Here is a 19,841-nt window from a genome sequence, read left to right on the forward strand (position 1 = left end):
CAAATATGTTAAGTTCTTTCTAACACCTCTAAAACCTATGTATACACAAATTACTGTGTTGTTTTTATATTGGCTATAAAAAAATGCAAAATTCTGTATTAAATGAACTTTTTATTCAAATACAAAACAATCATAACACACAAAACTGCACTTGCTTTTGTTTTAAATCCATTCAACTTGCTTAAGTAGGGAGCCTTACATAATACCCATCTAAAAGGCTTATAGAAAGTTTGACAGGGCCAAGCTGTCTTTTGGTACATAAAATCAGAACCTGAACAGAGCATGTTGTGCTTGAAATAAGAAATTTAAAAAAAAGACAGAAATTATTACAAGATAGGATTACTATGTGATGAGAGTAGAGTGAACTTTGTGAACACAAAGTTTCTAAATCCATCAAGTAAACGTAGACTCAAATTAAAATTTCTCTCATCCCAAATTAACCTTCAACATTACAACATTTCATTTCATTTCATTTAATAATCATAACAATATGTTGAAATAACACATAACACTCAATTTATCATTTAATTTGACACAGATTGAGTACATTGAGGACTACTACTACTTTAAAAGTGGTTTTACAACAAATGAAACACTTAATTTGCCTGCTGATTCACATGGGATTTATAAGCAAACTTACCCTTGAAAAGAGTTTTAGTAAGAAGCAACTCAGGCATAGAAAGAACAAAACTGATGTGGCTGAGGTGGCAACTCTGAATATTACTACAGTTATTGGACGGTGAAGGTGTCGATCTGAGGTCAAGAAACAGGCTGTGAAGGTGTGTTTACCACAGCTGTGGTCCAAACTATGTCTGGCACATTGATGGCTATGACAAGCTTAAGCCATTTGTAACTGCAATCAGTGGATGCATTGACGGAAACATCTGGTCAGTGTCATAGTTACAGATAGATGAACAAAAACTTTGGTTACATAAAATTGTGACTGACAGAGAAACTGGTGGCCAGTGGATGCCCTGCTAGACTCAGACTTGATAGTTGTAAATAAATTCCTCATTTTTTCTCTCAAAAATTACCCTCAGCATTACCAGATGTGATTCTTAATAACCAAAACATTTTGTTGTCTGAAATAACTCACTGGTTATTGTGAGGTGTAACATTATAAGCCATCAATCTTACTGATTAAAATAATGTGTTCTGAAACTGGAAACAATGTTCAACAAAACATAAGTGGCAAAAAGCAGCAGAAAATGAGGACTACATGTTAAAGCTGTGACACTCACTAAGGTTAAACAAGGTAGCTGTAAGCCAAAACTCTGGAAAAAGAAAAATCCTAAACATGAACCTGCGGTGGCAGTCCAAGTTCCAGTTGGCTGAAATCTTTGTATCTCAGACAATGTCCATTACCCACACGTTGCTTTCGAAGACTTTGTTCATTTCATGTCGAAAATCTGGGTAGTTATCATAACTGACTGGCAACTCCAAGTAACAACCACATGTATGAGCAACCGGTCTTCTCTGAAATCCCTGAATTTGTGTGAAGCTGACAGTGATGCTCTTTCCTGTGAACAAGTCTGATCCAGTGCAAAATCTGAGGAAAAAGGAGAGGTGCTGGGTGTCTGACTCTCTAAGGTATGCACTTACATACTTGACAATTTGTTTCTCCTGGGCATTCTGGTTACTGGGGTAAATAATAGACCTCATAATCTTCCTTGATGTTGGTTGTAGCTCTTCATAGACTGCTGAGATCCCTTTCAGCTCTGATCTAACAGGTGCAAGTGTGTTGCTCCACTGTTCAATCACAAAAGCTGGCTCTTGAATCAGTTTTTGGTGCGCAAGCTCCCTCAAGATTTGCTCAATGTTATCAGCTGTTGGAAGCCTCCGGCAGTTGTGAATGTCCATGATTTCCAACAATTCTTCCTGGTCGACACTTTCAAAATCTGAGCGACAAGATTCAAAAATGACTCGCTCAGACTCTGATACATACTTGAAAAAGCAGTCCACAAGATTACTCTCCACAAAGCCCAAAAGAGCTTGTTCCAGAAGTACAGGTGCAATTTTTACAGGAAGGTATTTCTCCTTTTGCCAGCCAAATGTGATTACACGGCCCACACTTTCCCATTCTTGTTTACCAAAATCATGACGTAGATATGGCACTTTGAATCCATTTCCCATGGTGCACTGCTCATAGAAGTCATTCCAAAACTCTGACAGTACATCCCTCAAAACACCTCCATCATCTACAGCCTTTTCAAGCTTTCCATCAGGAAGAATAACTTGAAAGTAAATGTCATCCTCCATGATACTTTCCTCAGAAAACAACTGAATAAGTTCTTTAAGAATCTGCCCACGATGAAGAGCAACAATTTTTTTCTGTCTTTCTCTCTGATTGGCTTGTTCCTGCAACGTATCTGTGGGAGGAGGCAAAGGTGATTGAAAAGATAGTCCCTGAGTGAAGGGCAAGGTATCATCAAGACTCGAGTACTCCATCCCAGCGATGCTTTCTGTGTGGAAAGTTATGATGCCACTATCCTCTAAAGCATCCACGTGAAGTAATGTTTCATGTTCAGTAGACCCACATGCATCAGTTTGGTCGACTGTGGCATAAAGAAGGGAAACACTGTCACTGCTTGCATTTGCAAATACTGTGCTGCTTCCAACATAAATGACATCTGAAGTATTAATCTCCACAGTGTTTGTTGCAGTGCCTGGAGTGTGGTGATCTGTATCACGTCTGCCCTGTGTCTTGTCACTTTCTTGTGCAGTTACATCACTATTCTCCTCCTCCACATTTATGTCACTGGTGATGTCTCTCTTCTTGGTTGTCAAATAGAAACGTAACAGTGGTAACTTTGTTCTTTCATACAGTTCCCCAACTGTGACGGTCTCCACTAATGGATTCTGCTGAAAGTCAGTTAAATCTATGTCAAACTCAGAAAGACTCCCCTCTGCATTTTTCCCATCTGGAAAAAACAACTGCACAGCCTTTTCAATCAAGTTCTGTTTTTTACTGTCCTTTGGCACACTCTCTTTTCTGGTTCCCCCACCCTTTTTTGTGCGTACCTGCACATATTCCCCCTCTCTGGAATTCAGCCATCCTAATTCTATTTTTCTCTGATTCTTCTGAGCATTCTTTGAAATGGTTTGATCCTGTCTCTCAGGCACATGATCCCCTTTGTTTCTTGAGAGCTTTCCTCTAAGTCGCTCAAAGATTTTTGACTTGCGATTACTGGGCTCTTTTTCCTTCCTTCTGCAGTATCCAAAAACAGCCAGTCGATCACCATACGATGGAAGATACTCTCTGAGTTGGTCATCTGTCATGAGGTGTATGACACTGGAGTCGATCTAAAATTAAGAAATATTTCATTAATTCTTAGGTCAAGTGCAGTAAATTATAACAGGAGCTACCTGCATATACGGCACAAGATTTTATATACAAAAGCTCTTTCAAATTTTGTTTTTTTTAGTGTGTGATTTGTAAAAATTAAGCATTTCCTACACTAACTACCTTCTCCTGCTCCATTCGCTGTATGTCTTCCTCAGGCACATGTCGTGACCTTAAGTAGTCACTTAGCTCATCCATCCTGTGACAGGTCAGAAAACCTCTGCAACTCTGTTGAATGAAATTAAATCTTAACTGTGACCTCAAATAAATAAATAATAATCCATTGATTTTCACAAAATCTTTGGTGTTTATGGATTTGGTATCCAAGCACCTTCACAGTTATTATCATGTTTAAGTAAGACCAAACCTTTAATTATGCTCTAAGAAATCAGCATTGTTTCATTTCATTTTTTCTTTAAGTATCTTAAATCAGTCTCTTGGTTAGCAGATGTTTTAAAACTGCCCTCTGATATTGTCAGAGTTCCAATACTTAGTAAGTTGTTTGGCTGGATGCTGACTCAATAAAATACGTCACGACACGTCACGACAATACGTGACGGTTTCTGACAGCTTCACAGCGAACATGTGGTTATAAGTGCTCTGGATAAATGGACTAAATCACTCACTCATATTTTCTTGCCGGTTCATGGTTAAAATAAGCAGAACAGTCGGACGGACAATGTAAAGCGTTACTTTTCAAACATGCTGTAGGTCTTCACAGCTTCGCGTTTCATTAACAGTAGGATAATATAGCTATGAGAATGTTTGACTTACCAACTCTTGGTTACAGAGATATGTTTAGGCTGATGTAACCGCCTTTGAGTAAAATGAAGCTATTCACTGCCGCAGTAAAGTTAATTTAGGCCTACACTGTTGTAATTTCCAGGATAGGCTACCATCTAGTGGCGTGAACGTTACATCGACGCTTTATGGTTCAATGACATATTTACATATCCGAAACTAAATTAACAGTAAGGACAGACTAAAAGACTTAACGATTACGTCTAACATCCGATCTAACAAAAGTCACCTATATTTACCTCATTTAGGATTGCATATTGTGAGCGTGGTTAGGCCAGCGAGGTGATGAAGGGACCGTTGAAAACGCTGCCATTGAGGCGCATGCGCACTTCATATCTCATAATTTCGATTTTTTTATCTCATAATTTCGACTTTTTTATCTCATAATTTCGACTTTGTATCTCATAATTTCGACTTTCTTATCTCATAATTATGACTTTTTATCTCATAATTTCGACTTTTTATCTCATAATTTCGATTTTTTATCTCATAATTATGACTTTTTATTTCATAATTTCGACTTTTTATCTCATAATAATGACTTTTTATCTCATAATTTCGACTTACTTTGAGGATATTTTTATTATCAAGGCTAAGTTTCAGCTCTCTTTTCTTTTTTTACTGGCGGAAATGGGCTTCCATAACCCGCTGTGTCGAGGCTTGTATCAAATCTCCGCGATCACGTGACCGATGACGTTTGACGCTTCATACGTCACAACGAACCACCGGAAATGAGGTGACTGATTCGAAGTTTTGGCGCGCCTTCATTCGTTATAACGAGACGCGAGATGCCCACATTTTATTAGTCAATTGACATTATATAGTAACACTTTGTGTATGTGTGAACAATGATTCTTAGAATGAAGACACAACTGCTTAATAATGACTTTATTGCTTTTGTGTTGGAACTGGAAGCAATGATGTGTGAATCATTTGGAGGTTCATTGCTGCTATAACTGCAGCTGACCACTAGATGTCACTGGTAGGGTCTTTCTGTGAAGCTTTGAAGCTTCAAATCTTTTTTCGGTACAATCAGGAAGAAGCCTCAAAAGCTTCACGAGGCTTCATTTGCCCATCTCTATATATATATATATATATATATATATATATATATATATATATATACCGTACACACATATATATATATATACATATATGTTTATATATATGTGTATATTTATACATATATATACACACATATATTTATTTGTATTTATTTATATATTTATAAATATAAATATGAATGAATTTATTGAGGAAAGGAAAAATTGCCAGGAGGAAGTATTCAAAGAAAGAGCTTTATTGACAACACAACACACAACTGTACAAATTTGCCCACACAACAAACAAATGAACTGGCGACATTCTGTCCGAATTTGGTCAATTTTACAGCCGCCTGCGGTGCGTGGCCCTGTACTTGGGAGTCTTCTCTAATCGCGACTGTAGAGTCGCACAGAGCTCGGTGAGCTCCTGGCTACGAGAGGATGGAGGTCGCACAATCCATCCACCGTTTCATAGTACGTCTTACAGGCAGCTGGAAAACAATTAAATGAGTGGTATGAATAAGAAAACTTAAGTCACAGTAAAATTAAAACAAGGAAGAAGAAAACAGTAAAAGTTACTTACACACAATGGCGTCACTATCAGCGTCATAGAAATCCGGACTTGCGGACAAAGCTCCGAGCAAGTAAGAGGTCACAGCTTCGTTATGAGGCGAGGTTCGTCTGTGAAAACAAAATTAACAGTTAAGATCGGTATCTACTGTTAACGCATCTATTTCCTTATACAGCAGAATGAAAGCATATTCTTTAAATCGTACCCTTGCTCCGGTTCGTAGCGCCTACAATTCGTCTCCGAGTTGTGAAGACGGCGTACTGCTTCCTGTAAAAGACCAACAACATACACTTAACAAAGCAACTTAACGTTACACTGGTTCCTCTCTCTTGTTCTTTTACAAGGCTACTATGCTACTTTTAGCTTGGACTATTAGCTTTTAAGCTACTTTTAGCTTGGGCTTGCTTTGCTAATTTTAGCTTAGCTAGCAGTCACCGAACATATTCTTACCGCAATCATCCTGAGAGTCTCCAGCAGTCCTGGGACATCCTCAGAGTCTCCAGCAGTCCTGGATATAAGAATTATAACATTTAAACCACATTTTCTTAAGTGAAGCCTCTCAGAGCAGCATTCCTCCTGCCGGTGAACGTGAACGTCTCCTCCTCGTTCCCTCCACTGAATGAGGCGCCCGGTGTCTGCATCCGTCCCTTTAACGGACAACGGTGCACGGCGTTATTAATCACCGTTAGTAAATATATAACCACGGTTTAACATAAGCACTATATTATTAGTTAACGTCGGTAAAAACGGCACATTTTCCGCTTCGCTTGCGCTCGCTAACCTCTATGGTAAATTAGCGTCAGTAGGCTAGCCGGCTAGCAGGACCTTCGATTCGTAACGTTAACGTACAATTCCAACAACAATAAAGTAACGTTCATTATCAATACGATTTAAAAGTCAGCTGGAAACATAAAAGTCATGTTACAGTATACTTACATGTGTACGCGGTTTGTGTCGGGCTCCTCGCCAGAATCACCGCAGTCGTCCGCCATTACCCAAAACTTGTGAAGTCAGACGAGCCGCAATGCATTTTGGGAAGTTGAGTAGATTTAGCAAGGTACGCTGTACTCAGAAATTCTTGCCAATGCAGTATACATCCGGGCATTTCTCGCGTGCACAAATTCACATACTATTGTATGTGAATGCACTACGTACTCAAATTACGTCACAATTAAGTACGAGTAGGACGTTAGTATGGCATTTCGAACACATCTATGATCTATGAACCCATCCTTGACCCTCTAGCAGAACTACGACCAGCCATTATAAAGCAGTTTATAGTTGTTAATGTTGTCTCAAAAGGTACTGCATTTAAACATGTTACTGTGCAAGTTTCCTGGCTTCATCCCCATCCGGACAGACATTTTTATGGAAAGCCAATAGAAGTTTGGAGCTTGCAGGGAACAGACACGTCATACCCAGCATCATTTCTGCCTGTTGAGCGCATTGCTGGGAGATGTGTGGTTAACACATCCACTGTGCATTTAAGCAAGACCAAAGAAAGGGTCACTGTAGTCATACCACTATGCACAGTGGTTGAGCTCTAGGAGACTGTGATGTTGTTTGCATGAATGTACATTTTACCTTTGTGGCAAAGCCTGATTAAAAGTAATTGTTGAAGCAAATTGTTTTGTGTATCTTTGAATGAAGATGAAATGAAGTTATATCTTTGAATGAAGATGAAATGAAGTTAACACCTTTCAGAAAAATGTCACCTGGGGAAAAACTCCCCCTGCTACCCTGATTTGCATTTGTATAGCTCACAGCATTTTCATTTACATGTTAAAGCCTCCCCTAGGATTACGGGGAGGGGGGTCATGGGGGGACAACTGCCAAGCAAGGCCCACGTCAATTCCCAGCAATTTACGTCAGTTTTCGGTGTTTCCTGCAAATTGCCGTTTGCAGTCGTAAACCTGAACTTCCACGGCAATTTACAGGGCCGCTAACTGACGAAAATCCCACTTTTCATGCAGTGTATGGTATGAGAGCGTGGCTCCTGGCATATCTCCTTCACAGTCCCAAGTTGATCATACCCTTTAGGGGTCTGCATGCGCACCACTTGTCCCTCTGTCAGAGGTTCAGAAGGTTGAGGAAGACTTTTTTAGGATTGTTACGAGGGGCTGGTGATCGGTTTCCACAATTTTGGGCTTTCCATATATGTAATCCCTGAATTTCGTGCAGGCGAACACCACAGCTGGAAGCTCTCTCTCGATCTGGGCATATCGAGTCTCTGTGTCCTTGAGAATTCGTGATGCGAACTGCACTGTTCTTCCGTTTTGCATGCATGCAGCTCCAAGTCCATAGCATGATGCGTCACAGGTGAGTGTGACTGGCGCCTTGGCGTCATAGTATGCCAACACTGGTGTGCTGGACAGGCATGATTTGAGGTGGTCGAATGCCTCTTGATGTTGTTGGTACCAGCACCACGCAGTCTCCTTGTGCGTGAGTTTCCTCAGTGGAGCTGCAATGTCACTGAAGTTTGGGATATACTTGTCAAGGTAGTTCACCATGCCAAGGAAACGTAGTGAAGTGACGTCTGTGGGGACTGGCATGTCAGTGACTGCTGCAGTTTTCAAGGGGTCTGCTTTTAAGCCTTCACTCGTGAAGATGTGACCCACATAGCTCACTTGGTCCAGGCGAAATTTGCACTTGGCTGGGTTTAGTTTGAGATTGACCTCCTTCACTCGTTCGAGTACTCTACACGAAGGTTAACTTTCAGTGACGCATTATCTCCTGAACCCTTTAAAAAGACTCAAGTCACAAGTTCAGCTTTAACTCGTTCCTGCATCACAACAGGGATGCGGTGGGCTGGCCGGACTACAGGTTGTATGCTTGGATCCACCGTCATGGAGTATGTCATTGGGAGTTCTCCGAGCTCGTCACTGAACAGGTCTTTGTACTGTGTGAGAATCAGTGTGCCGAAGTCCGTGTTACTTTCTGTGGTGAGTTGATGGACGTCTGGACTCATCTTGACAATTCCCATGTCAACACACGCACGAAATCCTAACAACGGCTGCACCTCTCGGTCCACTATGAAGAAAAGCAGTGAGCGGCGCTCCTCCTTTAAACAGCATGACAGCGTAACCAAGCCAGCAGTCTCAATTTTGGCGCCTCCATAATCAACGAGGTTTGTCGCCTTGTTTCGCTTAACAAGTTGCTCTCCATTAGTCACACATTTGAAAGTCTTTTGTGACATCACATTACATCTTGCTCCTGTGTCGACTTTAATTTTGGTGGGTCTGTTGTTTATGTGTATTGTGACGAATCCTTCATCCTTCTTGTCAGCTTGAAATAATACACAGTCAAAATCAAGGCCAACTTGGACACTATCCACATAGAATGTTTCATCTTCACACGTGGGCTGTTCCACTGCAACTTCATGCACAGACTGTCTGAAAGTCTTTATGCTTGTTTTATTTTGGCTGCACGGGGCAGGCCTGCAGCAGCTTTTGTAGTGGTTTAGCTTTTTGCAATTGTGACACTTGTCCCGTCTAGCCGCATGGCTACCTCCGCAATTATTTCACTTTGTGACGGCCTGGGAGGCTGTTTGGGGTGTTGACTGGTGTTTTCTGCTTTGAAATGGCTTGACTACATCAACATTAGTTGCTTGTGTGGCCAGTGTCCTGCTTCTTTCATAAGTCATCTTGTGAATGCGACAGACTGAGATGGCTTTGGCAAGTGTTACCTCACTATCTCTCAGCAGAGATTTCCTCAAAGAGTCACTGGTAATGCCACACATGATCCTATCACAGATGAGCTCGTCAGTCAAATCTCCAAAGTGGCAAGTTTTAGCTTTTATCCTCAAATCACTGAAGAATCACTCAATACTCTCTTGGGGGGGGTTTAGCTCAGGAGGTAGAGCGGGTTGGCTGGCAACCGCAAGATTGCCGCTTCGATCCCTGGCTCCTCCTAGCTGAGTGCCTGGAGCCCGTTTCACAAAGCAGGTTTGAGAGCGTTATTATATTACTGATATTACTGAGTGTTTATGTAGAAAACGAGCTCATCCTGAGAAAGCGGAGCAACGTAACTGCAGCAAAGTAGCGATAGTTGGCGTGGCAGACAATTACTGCCCGATGTAATGTGTATAACTGAATGGAACAGTCGATTGATCTAAAGGAATTAACTCTTTATTTTCAGCCTTGCAGCGCGACACTGTGGTGTAATGGTTAGCACCGCAACCCACGGTGCAGGTGACAGAGGTTCAACTCCTGTAGTTCACAAAGTAGTGCGATGAATAAATGATCATTTTCATCGGGTGTAATCCCCACAGGCACAGAAAGTGGCTTCAGTTGAAAATTAAGCATAAGAATATTGCGCAAATACGTTGACTAAGGCATATGATTTTAATCATATTTCACATATTAAACAGTAAATATAAGCAGGTATTTCAACACAAACATTTCATAAATCTCCCGTTCGCAAAAACGCTAGCTCTGCAAAGAATCTGGTTGCGGATTATGTCCGTGATATGAAATGTTGAAAATGTCGGAGAATATTATTTAGATAATATCTAATGTGATTGGAAGGAAAGGTAATCAAAATTCTCTTCCGACGCAAAGCTGCTAGAATCACTTTTATTTCCATATCGATTAGGTTGACAATGAAAGGACGGCACATTTTTTCAGAGTTGGTTCAGATTCCGGAAAAAGGCGGAGACATGTAGGGAGAAACTCACGGTTTGTTGAAGCAAACCTGCTAGCGAGTAGGTTAGGTTCCCGGAGCATGTTACCCGGGTAACTGACTCAGATTTATGCTGAACTGGCTTTGTGAAACCAAAAAACCAGAGTTTCCCTCATCTCAGGGTTAACTAACTCAAGGTTTTCACTAAACCTGCTTTGTGAAATGGACCCCTAGTGTCCCTGAGCAAGACACCTCACCCTAATTGCTCCTGACGAGCTGGCTGTCGCCCAGGGCCGTGGGAAGTGAGTTTTTTTGTTTGGGGTGCTGTAGTGGGGGGTAGTTTGCCAGAAATCCATAAAAATAGGCTTTATTTGAAATGGTACAAAATTGATTGTATTTTATTGAAATGCCTCTGTAACAGGACAGCATACTAGCATTGCATGGCACACAGCACAGGCAGATACATCACTGTCAAAAAAAGGCGACAAAATGCAAAACGCACACATATTGATACTAACGCAGGTAACAGGTAACATGTTGCTGTACAGCCTTGCACCGAAATTGACTGTGAAGACAAACACGTGAAATATAAAACTGTTATAAGTTAAATGAATATAATAAAACTTAATTATTGACGCTTCTGACATGGGCGTCAAAACAGGCTTAAGACAACCCTATCGCACAGCAATCGGTGGAACTGAGGTAGGCTCTTGAGGTCTCCTAATTTCAACACTCGGACTTGAAGCAGACAGCGGAGGTGTGGTAATCGGTGTTGGGTTTTGTTCAGTACTTTTGGACTTTTCTGTGCCATATCTCACTGACATATCTAGGGTAACCGACATGAGCGTAACTCACTGTAATATTCGGCTACTTAATATGACGTATTTGTCATGCCATAAAGCTTAGTGTCATAGGATCTCACTCAGATGTTTTTTTGTTAATTTGTTTTGTTTTTGTTAAGATTTCCTAGGTTTAATGTAACATTATATTAGTGCATAATAGACAGGGGGACGGAGAGTTTTTATTCATTTATTTTTTGATCGCAAGTGGTATGACGCACCCCCACTTCCCACGGCTATGCTGTCGCCCTGCGTGGTCGACTCCGCCGTCGGTGTGTGAATGTGTGTGTGAATGGGTGAATGTCAGTCATAACTGTAAATCGCTTTGGATAAAAGCGCTATATAAATGAGGCCATTTACCATTTACTCTCACCTTGTTTCTGATTTCTTGAGTGAAACTTTCTTGAGTGAAACAAGCCGTGCAATGCCGTCGCGTTGCGGCGAGTTTCGAGAGACGGGGCATCGCCTCCCACAAGCTCTCGAAAATCTTTTAAACTGACCGTCGATCTAAAATAAATTCAGCAACTGCATAGCTTATTTCTCGCATAAAATGTCTTCAGAAACACATTTTGGTGAACTATTTTCGTAAAATAAGAGGGAGGTGGGAGGCTGCGAGGGGAGAAAGATACAAGCTCGGAGGGGGGGGGGATTTAGGCGCACAGAGGGGAGGGGTGTGTGTGTGTGGGGGCAATGCTTTTTTCAAACCTTTCAAATCGTAGACTATAGCTTTAATCTGCTATCTAGGTTTTTGTGAAGTAGCCCTCAGATCATCGCTGCTTGCAGCTGCAATTACTATTATTATTGTTGTTTTTGTTTTTGTAATCTCAATAGTGGTAGTAGTGGTAGTAGTGGTAGTGAATGTTAAAAAAATGTTAAAAACTGTGACATTATAGTGTTTTAGCTCTGGGCACCATAACCTTTCGTGGGGCCGACCTTGATCCTCCTGGTAATTAATAGCAAATCCAACACGCACTGGTGCAGTGTTTTAAATGCAAGAGGCATCACTTTTTTATTATATTCAGAATGACATTGTGGTGTGTAAAACCTGTAAGTCTGCAGCCAGTTACAGTGTTAGCGTTCTAACATTTGCTAATTATTGATGATTATGGCTGATGATAATGTCATTTAGTTGTGTAGATAGTTGGTCATTAAGCAAAGAAAAAAGTTGTTCGTTGAAAATGTCATGGTATCCTTCTAGTAGCGGTTGAGATATTTCGTTGTGGCCCAACTAACCGACCGAGGAAAGATAAAGACAACAAATTCTGTGAACTTCTTTCCGACAGTGAGCTGTGTGTCTTGCAGATTGCTGTCTTATCAGCAGCAGCACTTTGTCAGTGTTCACTTCTGTGTCTTGACTTTACAAAGTTCACTTTAGCTAGCTTTGCAACAGCTCTTCAGAACTACAGAGCAAATAGTGTTACTTAAGCGCTGTACAGTAGTGTTTGACTGATTAGCATTAGTATGGAGATAACTGCATGCCTTCAGTGAATGCTGTCTGAACTCCACTGTTTATGAGGCTGTGATTAGATAAATTGGTTAGGTTATGTGGTTATGTGTCTGCTAACCCACCTCCAGAGGCTGTTGACCTCATGCTGCTATTACTGAACATTGAGCACATTTTTACCTTTTTATATGTCATCACATTCCAGCTTTTTGGCATTTCATTAACTGCCTCAAGGAAGCGTTTTATGCTCACATTGCTGCAATGTATTTACCTGCATGTCTGCTACCTGATGGCACTCAGTAAACTGTAGATGTGTCAAGTCTTGCAAGATAAAAGCCAGCTATAAAATATGATCAATAAAGGTGCTGTGCTGTCCTACCATCATGTTTTTTAAAAATATAATTTAGATCTCAGTGTTCCTCACAGGTCAGCTGCTATAGTAATTGCCCACAGGAACATTTAATCAGTGATAGTTTTGCAATCATTACATCCTTCCTAGTGAGGCTGTGATCAAAGATAAAGGTCAAGTTGAATGAGTGTTTTTCACCAGCAACAAAAATCAGACAGAATTCAGAGCAGCTCGGATTGTTGTAATTGTTCTGTTTGCACTAGACATGGGACGATATGGACAATTATGCTGGCCAAATGATTGTGATTCACAATATTATCCTAATTATCATCAAAATATGCTTAAAACTCTACTATACTGCAATCACTTTACCTTACATTTTGTCCAGAAACAAATATTTGTATTGCATAGGACACGTTTTCTTTCTCTTTTCTTTTTTTAGTGCAAAACAATCAATCTTAACCCTTATGCCCTGTTAAACAATGTTAAGCTACACTGTAAATTCCAACATGTTGTTTCAACTTAAAAATATGAGTGAAAGGGCTGCCTCAAAATTCTAAGTTAAGTGAAATAAAATAATTTGTTATCTTGATTAAATATTCCTTGTTGTGTAAACCTCTGCATTAGTTTGGTTGATTTAGATTTCATAATTGATTCAACTCCTACGGGTAGTTGTTTGAACTTGCAAATCTACTTCAGTTCACTTAAAATAGTCAGTTGTGTAAACCTTTTGTTTCAGTTAAGTTGACTTGGATTTGTTAATTGATTGAACAACTTAGGGTAGTTGTCTGAACTTGAAAATCTATTTAATGTTAATTAAAATGGTCAGTTGTGTAAACCTTTTGTTTCAGTTAAACTGACTTGGATTTATTAATTGATTGAACTGTTTAGGGTCGTCATTTGAATTTGCAAATCTATTTTGGCTTAATTAAAAGCATCAGGACATTTGAATGAAATTATTTAATCTATTGAACTTAAACATCCATTTCAACACAACTAATGTAGCCTGTTATAATAACTTCATCTTAGTAAAATAGATTTAAATGTGTACATTATTCAACTCCATTTCCGGGTGTTGAAACTTCCAACTCCATTTCTGATTGGCCATTTAACCTAATATTCAAAATCATGCTTAGCAAAACCTTATGAAAATTATTTAAATTAAAAAAAGTTATTTAAAAAAATAAATATTACAGTTACCTGTAATTAATGGCTATAGCAAGTTTGTTTCAAAGAGAAATATGACAACCAACAATCAACATGCAACCAGTTAAACATTTATTGGTGCACACTTGAAAATGCTGTCAGTGGAGGGCCACAAAGATCAAGGATGATACATCTAACACCACAGGCCATATTTGAACAGATAAAGGCAGGCCCAACCCCTTCATAACATTGAAAAAAATGAACATTTCAAGTATCAATTTGTCAATACAAAACGCGTGTGACATTTTCTTTAAAAGGGATAGTTTAACATTTTGGCAAATTGGCCCATTGCCATAATCGCTATAGTCATAGCAGTAGGTTTGTTACCTTTAACCAAGAAATCTCATTAGCCTCCATAGAGTAGCTCTGAGCAGCTCACGGCTGCGCTGCGGGGTTCTAAAAATAACTTACACCAACAAATAAAGGTAATGAACCTACTACTATGACTATGGCGATTATGGCAATGGGCCAATTTGCCAAAATGTTGAACTAACCCTTTAACTGCACAATGTTTGCACTATGTTTTATTTCACCATAAAACTGGAAATGCTAAAATAGCAACAAACAAACAAGCCAGCAACATGCCCACATTACTCAGCATCTAACAGTGGAAATTCTGACCCTCTCATCATTTCGACTTTTTTTTAAACTCACAGGTTTGACTTTTGACATTTTCTCTTTTACTGGCAGAAATGGGCTGCAAAGCATCTGCTTATTTAGTAATGTACAAAACCGAAAACCATACCATTACCATTTGCAAATACTAAAAAATAAGAACTTGACTTGAATACCAGAAAGTTTTAGGCATGAGATGAGTCATCCGAGCACGACCTCACATGGTTTTCCGCAGGAGTCTGTTTCTTAAACCATGCACAAGTGGGGAACACTGTCCTCCACCAATGTTCATCAGGACCTTCTGAATGACTTCAAATGTGTACCTTAGTTCCTTTGGATAGTCTATGTTGAGAGAAAAAAGAAGCCCCATCAGCAAGGCAATGGCATGTGGGATGTCCTTCAGATCAGACAGGATCACTGCTTCCTCAAGGACCACTGACGTGTCAATGATGACTTCTCCGTCCTTCACCATCACACCACCAACTTTCATCCCCTCTGTGAAAGTGTCCTCATCATCTGTGGCCTACACAAGATTTCAAAGAAAGCAAAAATGTGTTACTATCTTTTAAGTCTAGGCTTAAGACAGGCCATTTTAACATAACTTATTCTTGACCACCTGTATAATGAAAAAAATTAAACAATGCTTACCTCAACAGTCTTAAAAAAACAGGAGGGATCCTCCTTGAGAAAGTGAGGAAGGCCCAGCAGAAGAACTGTCCTCTTTCGGTGTGTGGAGCTCTTTTAAAAAGAAGAAAAAAACAGTACAAGCAATAACTGGTATTTGTTCTATCTGCTAATAAACAGACCTCTAACAAGTAATAAGACATTTTATTGCCTTGCATTTTGAAAATCAAATTTAATACTTTTAAAGACTTTCAGAATCTGCTGTGCTGCTTATCAGTGTTTTCTAGATTCTTTGGCATCTGCACTCACAAACGCAGCCACCTCCACATTAATAGATAAGACATGGGCCAAACAAATAAGTCGAAGTACAAATCAAATGAATTTTCCCCACAATTCTTGGCTACTTGACGCAATAAAAAGCAGGTTTTTATGTCATGACTGACAGCTCAGCTCAGGTCCCACAGTCTACCAGCTGTATGGGCAGGAACTCAATACCTTGGTTCCAACCCTGATCACTACTGCACAGACTCTGGCTCTAAATGTCACCAGCACAAGATGGCAGAACTTGTATCTGGGATATTTTGGACAGTGGGAGGAACACTTACGTCATCATCGAGACATCTCATCAGCCTGGTCAGGTCCACTATGCCACTCTTTGCTTTGTACAGCTCAAGGAACCTTTCCAGATACTGGTCCAGCCCGGAGAAGAAGGAGCCCTTCAGGTCAACAGATGTAAGGCGAGCAAATTCTGCTTCAATCTGTGAATGTGGATATAAAAAACAAACAAACAAAAAAAAACAGTTAAAGAATATGCTTTAATTAGTACTTAAACTGGACACTGAGTTTATAGTTTATAGTTTTGATTATTTGAAGTGGGGTTGTATGAGGTACTTATTCATAGTCAGTGTAGTAGCTACAGTAGATCTTACAGTAGATAAGGGCCACCATAAAAAAAAAAAAATAATACAAACACTTCACCTTGCCAGCTTTTTCTGGTGGGAAAACACAAGTGCCACAAAAGGTAAAGTGGTGAAAATATTCCTAAGTGTACATTGCTTAGCTTCTGACACCAGCACTTCTGCAGTACTGTATGCAATACAATGACTATGGATAAATATTTAATACAGTCAGACTTCAAATAATCCAAACTATCCCTTTAGTGTAAAATTTCAGTTGAGAAAACCATTCAAAAACACTTTACCTGCCGTTCAGAGAACAAGGCTGGCCACCGGTCTTTGACTTGTGCCACAAGGGGTTCATCTTCAACAATTTCTTTCCTCCGTAAAGGGAATGTGTTGGTCATCATTTCAGCAATTTCCTTCCAGTTAACCTTTCTTTTCTGCATCTCACTGACCATGGCAGATCTGTCTCTCTCAAGGTCACTTTGGGCTTTCCCTTCTGGAAAATCTGGCAGGAAGTTCACTTCTGACTTTCTGGCCCTCTTCAGTCTTTTTGAACTTGTTGATCCAGAGGTACGTGCATTGACTCTGAGCTCGGAACATCCAGCCACTCGCATCTTCTGCCGAAAGTTGCCCATTTTAAACTTCAAACTGAACTTCCAGCAATACCACCCACAGACAGACCCTGGTTCCTTCAGACAAGGATGCTTGTTGATGAGAGCTTGGGCTAGATGATCATACTCATCACGTGATGGGTAGGGATTGTGAGCATATATGGCTTCTGCTAACTTGTCTAAGATGTCCGATTTCATGTCTTTTGAAATGTCAAGTAGGGTCCCATCTCTATGGAAGGCTTCATTTCCTTTCTTCAGTTTCAACTCAACATCAAAAGAAAATGCAGGAATGACAAATGGTTGAGGCAGCTGACGAGTTTGGGTACCACTGGGGCTCTCCTCGAGGGAAGATGATGACAGGCTTGCTGTGTCTAGAGTTGAGTCTGTGTGGTATGATTCAGAAGACTTGGTGTGGACTTTCAAAGTTGCTTTATCTTTAGGAAGCTCCGACATGCAACTTAAATTGCACAGTTCATTATCAAATTCAGGGTCTTGATACTGAATCACAAGGTCCCCCTCTAGTGTCAGTTTGGTCTTCAGGATTGAGCAGAAGTCATCGACAGTCTCAGGCAAGTTGTCAATGGTAACCTTTCTAATGTCATTCTCGCTCAAGATGATGCGCAGCAGCATGATGAAACTGATGAAAGAAAAAAAATTGAGACAGAAATTACATAATTTCACAATCGGATTGAGTGCGGTCATATTAACAATTGTGTTCATATTATAATCATGTCTTTGAAGTGTCTCGGTTATTTGTTTGTGCATGGAAGTATCATCCTAAACTCGTACTTGTTAATATGTGCACTGCAATGAGAGGTTCTGTGATGCACATGTACTGCTTAGGTAGGCAGTGTGCCCCAGGTGTACGTTATTTAATGAATATCAATTACAGAACTGTAACAAACTCTTATAACATACCGGTACCTTTATTGTTAAAGACGGGCAGAAGCTGTAAGCTGATGCTCCAAACTCCAACTGTGAAAAAATAGAAATTACATTTTTAACAAACTGAAAAACTTGATTGCAATTGTGGGGAGGCCCATGAGCTACAAAACAATACCTTAATGAACAAGAAACGCCTTCGGTGTAACCACAAGTCGGCCTTGCACAGTGTATGCCGACAATGGAATGTAGTGGTTTAGGTCTTCAGGTTCTGCTACCATCAGTTGAACAGGGTCTCTCTTGCAGACTTCGTAACATCTGAGGTGCTCCAAATACCAAGCTGAGAAAGGTTCAAGAAGAAAGAATAGCTTGTTGCATACAAGCAAAACATGGACAATCTTACAAAAATCAGGAAGTCCACTTGTTCTTCCAACTGACACAAACATTCCCTTGGTGTATCTTGTTCCATGTATGTATGCGGTTGTGGCCAGCGATACACTGCTCAGAGTTCTACATTTCTTCTCAATCGCTTGCTTGACAGAGGAAGCCACAATGTCCAGGGAAACATTTGATACACCTTTTACTTCCACTGTTGGTTTGAACAGGCTGGGCATATCCAGGTAGTATGCCAACATAAGCTCGTGTCTGACGGACAGAGTCAATAGAATGTTTTTGAAGTTATTGACATCACGAACCACTTTCTTGAAAAAGCTATGTTTAGCTTCAAAACGTAATGTCCAAAAATCAACCAGTGGTCCAAAGCAGCGGATTACATGAGCATAATGTTCAAGAAAATGGTGTTTAGGTTTGAGTTTCACGCCTGGAAACACAATCAGTAACAGTTTTCTGTGGTCACTTATTTTGGCATCAAGGTAACACAAGCTTTCATCTGTAAAACTTGAGGATGCCAAAAGCTCCACAATGTCTTTAAGTTCCAGAATTACAGACCATGCATCATCATCTTCAGGAACAACATCACCTATGAGCAGAGGCAGCAACCTCAAAAGGGTCCAATTCTCATGGCCGTTGCCTCCAATAGTTGTACTCACAAGTACTTTTTCTGGAATTTTCTGTGGACGGTTAACTCTGTCAGAAAATGTATAGGGGAAACGCTGTATGGCAGTGTTTAAATAATCCAATGTGAAGTACTTCTGTCCAATGAATTTTTTCAAACACAAACAGAGCTCAAAAGGAACAATACCTTCTAGAAGGTCATGTAAAAGGTCAGGAGGAAAACCTGTAATACAATGAAAGTAAGATAATTTGTTCAATACACAGTCTCTTTTCACTCCGTCAACACTTTTCAAGCACTCATTCTCCCTCAGCCTGGAAATACTGTCATTGTAGGACTCTTTGGTTCTCAATAAAAATGACTTACTTTGCACAGAGCAACTCTGAATATCACTACGACTGGCTAAACAAAAACGACAAAACTTGTCAACATTAAAGGACTCTTGAAAACCAGCAAATGAATGTGCTCCTAAATTATCAGATGATACATACAAGACGGTACCTCTTACACTGGTTCCCAACCTACTGATGTAAATCCCTTGGTTTTCAAGCAGTTGGAGATCTCTCAAAAGTGGTTCTACAATCCTGTCATAGCCAAATGTTTTAGCATCAACACTTTTACACAGGAGAGCAAGATATATACTAGACAATGATGACCTGTATTTAACAGGTAAATTTGCTATTACCCAGTATATTGCGCACACTTTGTGCTTTTTTCTTGAGGTGCCTAAAGGATTACAGACCTCAAAATCATCGATATACAGACCTAAAGAAATTGTCTGATCTTCCCCGGACAGAAGTGGGTTCTCTTTGAAATATGATCCATCAAATAGGGTCTTGTAATGACCAGGTAGTGATTCTGTATTGGCTTCTTCTAAAACTTTGTCAATAACATCACCCCTATTTAACAATCTTTGCAGTGTTTTTAGAACTGGGACATAAACAAAGGTTTTCTTTAATGGCAAGTCTAAAACATACTC

The 19,841-nt window shown here is 40.0% G+C and overlaps 2 protein-coding genes across 5 annotated transcripts in view; one reads left to right on the plus strand and one right to left on the minus strand.

Annotated features, from left to right (window-relative positions):
- pde9aa (phosphodiesterase 9aa) overlaps positions 1–19,841 on the plus strand; it is a 138,395-nt gene that overhangs the window by 61,438 nt on the left and 57,116 nt on the right. The window lies entirely within an intron of this gene.
- On the minus strand, positions 14,358–18,471 carry LOC311021605 (sterile alpha motif domain-containing protein 3-like). 2 transcript variants are annotated; one of them, XM_084022261.1, is made up of 6 exons: positions 18,029–18,471; positions 17,893–17,943; positions 16,657–17,605; positions 16,061–16,213; positions 15,480–15,569; positions 14,358–15,354 (listed from the first exon to the last, which is right to left on the minus strand). In XM_084022261.1, the coding sequence occupies exons 3-6, from the start codon at positions 17,596–17,598 to the stop codon at positions 15,049–15,051; spliced, it is 1,491 nt and encodes a 496-aa protein (XP_083878387.1). In that variant the 5' UTR covers positions 17,599–17,605; positions 17,893–17,943; positions 18,029–18,471; the 3' UTR covers positions 14,358–15,048. The 2 variants fall into 2 exon arrangements, with proteins under 2 accessions (XP_083878387.1, XP_083878388.1); XM_084022262.1 differs by lacking the exon at positions 18,029–18,471 and having other exon boundaries at positions 17,893–18,011.

The sequence above is a fragment of the Eutrigla gurnardus genome, assembly GCF_963514095.1.
Source record: "Eutrigla gurnardus genome assembly, chromosome: 12".
NCBI lineage: Eukaryota > Metazoa > Chordata > Actinopteri > Perciformes > Triglidae > Eutrigla > Eutrigla gurnardus.